General features: G+C 46.4%; 1 protein-coding gene across 1 annotated transcript; it reads left to right on the top strand.

The window, feature by feature from the left end:
- Positions 1-3,297: 3,297 nt before the first annotated feature.
- On the top strand, positions 3,298-4,332 carry LOC145393988 (uncharacterized). The gene has a single exon (XM_080267960.1). The coding sequence runs from the start codon at positions 3,298-3,300 to the stop codon at positions 4,330-4,332; it is 1,035 nt and encodes a 344-aa protein (XP_080124086.1).
- The last annotated feature ends 3,521 nt before the right edge of the window (positions 4,333-7,853 follow it).

The following is a 7,853-nucleotide window of genomic DNA, read 5'->3' as shown; positions in this document are numbered from 1 at the left end:
GACCAGGTGTGGTGATGTGGTGGCTGACAGTAGTGGTGTGGTGGATGAGGATGGCTGTGTGGTGGCGTGGTGGTTGAGTGTGGTGGTGTGGTGGTTGAGTGTGGTGGTTGAATATGGTGGTGTGGTGGTTGAGTATGGTGGCTTATAAAGGTGGGTAAGTGTGGTGGTGTCATGGTTGAGTGTGGTGGTGTGGTCGTTGATTGTGGAGGTATGGTTTTTGAGTGTGGTTAGTGAGTATGGTGGTTGAATGTGGTGGGTCAGTATGCTTAGTGTGGTGCTGTGGTGGATGAGTGTGGTGGGTAAATACTGTGGTTGTGTGGTTGGTGATTATGGTGGCTGAGTGTGGTGGGGGAGTAATGTGAGTGAGTGTGCAGGATGAGTATTGTGGTTGAGTGTGGTGGTGAATTTTGTGAATGAGTGTTTTGGAGTGACGGTTGAGAGTAGTGGTGTGGTGGCTGTGTGTGGTGGTGTGGCGGCTGAATGTGGTGGTGTGGCGGTTGAGTGTGGTGGTGTGGCGGCTGAGTGTCGTGGGTGGTGGCTGAATCTGGTGGCTGAGTGTGGTGCTGTGGTAGCTGAAAGTGTGGTGGTGTAGTGGCTGAGTGTGGTGGTGTGGTGGCTGAGTGTGGTGGTGTTGTGGTTGAGTGTGGTGGTGTGGTGGCTGGGTGTGGTGGTGTGGTGGCTGGGTGTGGTGGCTGAGTGTGGTGGTGTGGTGGCTGGGTGTGGTGGTGTGGTGGCTGGGTGTGGTGGCTGAGTGTGGTGGTGTGGTGGCTGAGTGTGGTGGTGTGGTGGCTGAGTGTGGCGGTGTGGTGGCTGAGTGTGGCGGTGTGGTGGCTTGGTGTGTTGGCTGAGTGTGGCGGTGTGGTGGCTGAGTGTGGCGGTGTGGTGGCTGAGTGTGGCGGTGTGGTGGCTTGGTATGTTGGCTGAGTGTGGTTGTATGTTGGATGAATGTGATGGTGTGGTGGCTGTGTATGGTGGTATGTTGGCTGAGTGTGGTGGTATGTTGGATGAATGTGATGGTGTGGTGGCTGAGTGTGGTGGTGTGGTGGCTGAGTGTGGTGGTATGTTGGATGAATGTGATGGTGTGGTGGCTGAGTGTGGTGGTGTGGTGGCTGAGTGTGGTGGTATGTTGGATGAATGTGATGGTGTGGTGGCTGAGTGTGGTGGTATGGTGGCTGAGTGTGGTGGTATGTTGGCTGAGTGTGGTGGTATGTTGGCTGAGTGTGGTGGTGTGCTGGATGAATGTGATGGTGTGGTGGCTGAGTGTGGTGGTGTGGTGGCTGAGTGTGGTGGTGTGGTGGCTTGGTGTGGTGGTGTGGTGGCTTGGTGTGGTGGCTGAGTGTGGTGGTGTGGTGGCTAAGTGTGGTGGTGTGGTGGCTAAGTGTGGTAGTGTCGTGGCTGAATGTCGTGGTGTTGTGGCTCAGTGTGGTAGTGTGGTGGTGTTGTGGCTGGGCGTGGTGTTGTGGTGGCTGGGTGTGGCGGTGTGGTGGCTTGGTGTGGTGGCTGAGTGTGGTGGTGTGGTGGCTGAGTGTGGTGGTGTGGTGGCTGAGTGTGGTGGTGTGGTGGCTTGGTGTGGTGCCTGAGTGTGGTGGTGTGGTGGCTAAGTGTGGTGGTGTGGTGGCTGAATGTGGTGGTGTTGTGGCTGAGTGTGGTAGTGTGGTGGCTGAGTGTGGTGGTGTTGTGGCTGGGCGTGGTGTTGTGGTGGCTGGGTGTGGTGGTGTGGTGGCTGGGTGTGGTAACTGAGTCTAGTATCGTGGATGAGTGTTGTGACTGAATATGGTGGTGTCGTTAAGTGTGGTGTCTTGGTTGAATGTTGTGTGGTGGCTGAGTGTAATGTGGTGATTGAGTGTGGTATGGTGGTCAATGTGGTGTGGTGATTACAGTGGCGATTGAGTGGTGGTGTGGTCTTCAAATGCGGTGTCGTGGTGGTGGTTGAGTGTAGCAGCTGAGTGCGTTGGCTGAATGTGGTCGTGGATGTGGTGTTTTGGTGGCCTCGCGTGGGAGTGTTTGTGGTAGACGAGTGTGGTATAAAGTATGGCTGCAAAGTAGGTAAGTCTGGTGGTCTAACTGGGTACTTTACTGTGGTGGTGGTGGTGGGTGGAATGACAGTGAGGGTTGCAGATGTTTTTTTTTTTATGCAAGGAAGAAGGAACCAAAGGCCATGAGCCCGCAATAACAGTTCCCTCAAAGAGAAAAACAAAATACGAGAGAGCCAAATTCAAGATCCGATCATTTCGAGATGCCTGGACACACTGCGTTTAAAAGACAGGAGATCATAGGAATCAGGAAATACAGAAAGAGGGAGACAGTTCCAGAGTTGACCTGTTGCATGAATGCAGGACTGGGAGTAACGGTTAACTCTTGTATTAGAGAGTTGGACAGAACGGATGAGAGTTTGCTGCTAGACGGGTGCTACGTGCCCGTCATAGAGGTGGAGGAATGCATGCAGACAGTTCAGAGGAGCAGTGACCATTGAAGTAGCGATAGAAAAGAGATAAAGATGCAACGGTGCGGCGAAGAGACAGAGGTTGAAGGGAGTCAGTAAGAGGAGGAGAGTTAATGACACGAAAAGCCTCTGACTCCACTCTATTGAGAAGACCTGTATGTGGGGAGCCTCCCCACACATGAGACTTGTACTCTAAACAGGGGAGGATAAAACCCCTGTATAGAGTCAACAATTGTGCAGGGGTAAAGAAGGAACAGAGTCGGCTTAGCACATCTAATCTCTTGGAAGCAGATTTTACAGATGTAATATGATCTTTCCAAGATAAGTCCCGAGTAAATGAAACCCCAAGCATGTTCAAGGATGATGCAGGATTAGGCCGAATATTACTAAACATTAGTGGGTATACCTGTGGAGGATTTTGTCAGGCTGATGGGTGTAAGGACTGAGTCTTAGATGCATTAAAGACAACCAGATTATTTTTACCCCAGTCAGAAATACGAGCCAAGTCAGACATTAGGTGTGCCATAGCCTCATCCCTCGTTTGTTGAAGTAACTGCTGAGATGGGCGTTGCAGGAACCGAATGGAAAGGTGAAGGATGGAGTCATCAGTGTATGAGTGGATAGGGTTAGATGTACAGCTTACAGGGTGTTCCAACACCTTAGCCCCCCCCGTGTGCAGCATAACTGGGTCGTCACTAACTAAAATCACTAATACAGTAGGAAAGTACATTTAATTGCTTATTCAAATACCAAATTTTATGGTAATCTAATAATTATTTCTCTTTTTATTACAGATTTTGTGAAACATGTCTTTGGTGAATGATTCAGAGAAATTGAGGTGGATATGCCGCATTATGGCCATCACTTTTCGCATCGCCAAAGATCAGCCGGCAGGAACCATATCCCGATCCTGGGTTGCCAGATACTTGAAGAGATCTGAAGACTTTGTCAAACGTAATTGGAATCGTGATCCATTTGACTGCGAGATGGACAGCCGGCCTGCTCAAGTGGCAGAAAGCTTGTCTCAGGAAAGCAAGGAAATCATCACCGAGTCGCTTGCTAGAGAGAAAAAAAGTATCCGCCGGCTTCAAAAGGAGATTGAACGGATTCGAGGGAAGAAAAAGAGTCTTGCAAGCATCCACAGGTTTCTTCACTCCATTGGTGCCAAGGCTTTTCATCAGGTTCCAGCGCCAAAACTGTCGCAGAAAAATGTGGAGGATCGCATGTGGTTTTGTGAGTTTTTGAGCGAGTGGACAACAGATGATTTCCTTTTCTTGGCTCCTTCAGATGAATTTTTTATTTATGAGGTTCGTCGTCCCAACTTTCAGAACGACAGAATTTGGGCTCTTAACACTGATGACATTCCGCAAGAACTGAAGATTCGAGAGAGATCAAAATCTGAACGATGTGTTGGTATCTTTTTGATATTCACGGCAAAAAGGTTGATGTGGGTCGTCAAAGAACAAGGACAATCATGGAATGGAAGATACTTCAGAGACATTGTGTTGACTCAACATGTCATTCCATTCCTAAAAAGCTCAGAAAATGTCCTTAGCATCAAGGAAACCACATTTCTGCACGATCGAGCTCCGTGCATGAGTGCTCTGGCAATGCAAAATCTTCTGAAGGCAAACAAAGTTGATTTTTTTGGAAATGATGAGTGGCCCGGAGCATCGCCTGACCTCAACGCCTGTGAACATTTGGGAGCAATACTTAAGGACAGGGTTGAACAACGTCTCCAGAACGCCGGGGAAGACCTCCTGCTTACTGTGGCCAATGTCCTCGAAGAAATGGAGTTCGACCGCGAGTTGTTTGTGTCACTCCTGGAATCTTACCCGGCACGATTGGAAGCAGTTCAAGCGGCGGCCGGTGGGCACACCAAATATTGATATAAATTCTTACAAGTGTGCACATGTGTTGGCAATTAATACAGCTATTCTGTCATATATTTGTTTCCTTTCTACCTTTTTTAATTTAAGCTGGGCAGGGGGGGGGCTAAGGTGTTGGAACACCCTGTAGAGGGTCATTGATGAATAACAGGAAGAGAGTTGGTGATAGGACAGAGCCCTGAGGAACACCACTGTTGACAGATCTAGGAGAAGAACGATGGCCGTCTACAACAGCGGCTATAGAACGACCAGAATGGAAGCTAGCGATGAAGGCACAGATAGACGGATAGAAACCATAAGAGGGCAGTTTGGAAATTAAAGATTTATGTCAGACTCGATCGAAAGCCTTTGAGATGTCAAGTGCAACGGCAAAGCTTTCGCCAAAGTCTCGAAAGGAGGATGACCAGGAGTCTGAAAGGTAGGTGAGAAGATCGCCAGTGGAGCGTCCCTGACGGAACCCGTACTGACAATCACAAAGAAGGTTGTGACAGGAAAGATTCATTAAAATTTTTCTATTAAGAATTGACTTGAAAACTTTTGAAATACAGGATGTTAAAGCAATTGGATGATAGTTAGAGGGTTGGGAATGGTCACCTTTCTTTGAGACTGGCTGAATGAGAGCAAACTTCCAGCAAGAAGGAAAGGTACGTGTTGACAGACAAAGGCGAAAGAGTTTACCTAGGCAGGATGTAAGCACAGAAGCACAATTCTTGAGAACAACAGGAGGGACTCCATCAGGCCCATATGCCTTGTTAGTACTGAGGCCAGTGATGGCAGGAAATACATGAGCTGAAGAAATTTTAATGTCAGCCATGAGGAAGTCAGAGGGGGGAAGTGATGGAGGAACAGCACCGGAATTGTCTAAGGTGGAATTAGAGGAGAAAGTCTGAGCGAAGAGATCTGCTTTATCAGTAGAAGAAATAGCTACAGAACCATCAGAGTAGAAAAGAGGAGGGAAAGATGATGAGGTAAAGTTGTTAGAAAGGTTTTTGGCAAGGTGCCAGAAGGAGCGGGAAGAATTGAGTTGGAGAGTTGAGAGCATTTAGCACGGATGAAATTATTTTTAGCAGAGCGAACAGACTTAGCACGATTCCAGGCAGAAATGTAAAGATGATGTGATTCAGGGCTGGGTTGGCTCCGGTACCTTTAGTAGGTGTGTTGAACGTTTCATGCTATTTACAATGACGGTAACGGTGGTGAGGGTAGGGCTGTATTAAGTGGCTCTGTAACAATAAGCGCTCAAGGAAATATCATGCTTGTCTAATAATGCGGCCGAAAACGACAATTCTGGGGTTAGAATTACCACCTCATCACCAAGCATATGCATTAGAAGTTTTTTTTGGCAAACAATGGAGTAGGAGTAAGAAGAGATGATGCCTAGAACTTGTCTGTTGTTTGTTTACATGCTTGATCCGCTCGATGTCAAAAAAGCAGTGTTACGGTAGCTTCAATGCCCACAATGAAAGTGATCAACCTAAAGGCCGCCAAAGCCGCTCGATGTCAAAAGGCCAGAAATGAGTCATGACTCGGGAACCTGTGGAACGACTGGACTGGAAATTGTTTTATTCTTCAAGTTAAAGCATTTCAGCGGTACCCTGCTCTGACAATAATTGCGATACAGTGCGCCGTTTTGCTGTGTTACAGTGACACGGGCAAACCAACAAACATACAGAAAACGAATCATTATAATATAGACGATAGATACAGAGAGAGAGAGATACAAAGATTTTAATAGAACTTCTTGATCTTTCTACTCCATGTGAAGTTAGACTGGAGAAGGATGATGATGATGTAATTAACAGGGATCTAATTGTAACTAAACTTGTGATTACTCTGAAGAGAGGAATGTTGGAAAGCCGATGATGAATGGCAAACAGATGAAATCCGACAATGGATATGCGACGACTAGAGTTATGATAACGAAAATGGCGGTGAGGCTGAGGATAATAAGAATGGTGGAGGAAGGCTGTGATGAAAATGATACTAGTGACGCTAACGACAATGAGGAGGCAGAATACTGAATGTAATGGCAATAGAAAAACTTGGCCATGAAGAGATATTATAACCACCAGCTTGGGGTCCAGGGCGGTAGTCTAGCTGGCTTAGGAGGCTTTCTAGCATGTCTCCTTAACTTCTTTAGTTCTGAACAAAGCTGGTTAATACTTCTTTTAGCATTAATTATGCAATATATGTCGGTATTAGAAAGGTACAAATAACACATGAGAAAAATAATGTGTAGCAAAGGAAATAAATCGTTAGGGACGAGATACTGTTGACAAGAACACTGGCCCGGGACACTCAACTTGCGTACCTGGGCACACCTGGCGAGCGCCCTAAGAGGTGTCCCACGGACTAAGTACCTTCATTAAGCACATTTTTTCCCTCCGTTTTGCTGAATTATCACTCTGGCAGTCACGGCGTAGCAAATCAAAAGGACATACCATGATCGTCGGAGCGGCGGCTCATGGATAGGATAGCCACTTGTCTCCGCGTAAGTCACCGCACAATTTTTCGTCCCTTTAATACTCAAAATCCATATTATTTACATGTGGGTGAAACTGGTGGATAGGACAGCCCTCTAAACAGCGCCGCCACGCACGCACTCCAGCAAATTATGAGGGTAGCAGAGTGGCGTAGCCTGGGGGTGTACTTTTTTTTCTGCAGAGGCATCCATGGTCTTAGTGTACTACTCTGCCCAAGGCGCCACCTATTTTCATTACTTGTGTGTCTGAAACTTTAAGATAATTCTACTAATTATACTGTAGCTCTGATTTATAGGCAACACTGATGGTGTTTTCGTCAAGCATGGGAGTATAGTAATACGAGTTATTATCCTTAACCACAGCTACAGTAGTTTAAAGTTCAAGTGTGATACAGTTTTTGCCACCAAGGATAAAACAAAGGGCTTGTACTCTCGGTTATAATTCATGGGTTTTACAGCAGAGAATCGTATCAAAGATATGATCAAATCTGTATCATAGTCATGACACTTTAAACACGTAACATCCTGCTGTTCTGCTTGTATTCAAACAAAGACACGATTACACGTTTTACTGCATGATTTTAAACACGTTTTACTGCACCAGCTCTTAAACATGTCTGAATACTAAGGAGCTCTGCAACATCAAGCATTCAGTTTAAATAGGCAAAAAAGCAGCGTCTAAAAACATGCTGAGGCTGAGGAAGAGTAATGGTTGAGTTGGCGGCTGTTCTTCAGCTTAAGGAAAAGAATTTTACTCCAGCTAATGAAAACTGTTGTCCAAGTAAGTCATGATTGTCGGTCCTGCATATTCAGTTGTATCTGAATTCATTTCCAATCTTCTTCGTTTACTGAAGATCGCTCAGACATACGTACTTCTTAAAATGAGGAGTTACTTGAAAACAAAGAAGTCTGCAACTGACTTCATGATATATAATTCTAGGAAATTCTCTAATATCATTATCACTTTCAACCAACTCCAGTCTCATACAGGCGAGACGTTCACGGTTCAATCGACGCACTCTGCTGCTGCTTCACAGTA

Source organism: Coenobita brevimanus, chromosome 26 (genome assembly GCF_032717465.1).
Source record: "Coenobita brevimanus isolate Jiangsu-jjx chromosome 26, ASM3271746v2, whole genome shotgun sequence".
NCBI lineage: Eukaryota > Metazoa > Arthropoda > Malacostraca > Decapoda > Coenobitidae > Coenobita > Coenobita brevimanus.
This window is presented reverse-complemented; position numbering and strand designations above follow the sequence as displayed.

Bases quoted from the DNA above. Each gene is read 5' to 3' on its own strand.
- LOC145393988 (XM_080267960.1), top strand. From the start codon at position 3,298: ATGGCCATCACTTTTCGCATCGCCAAAGATCAGCCGGCAGGAACCATA.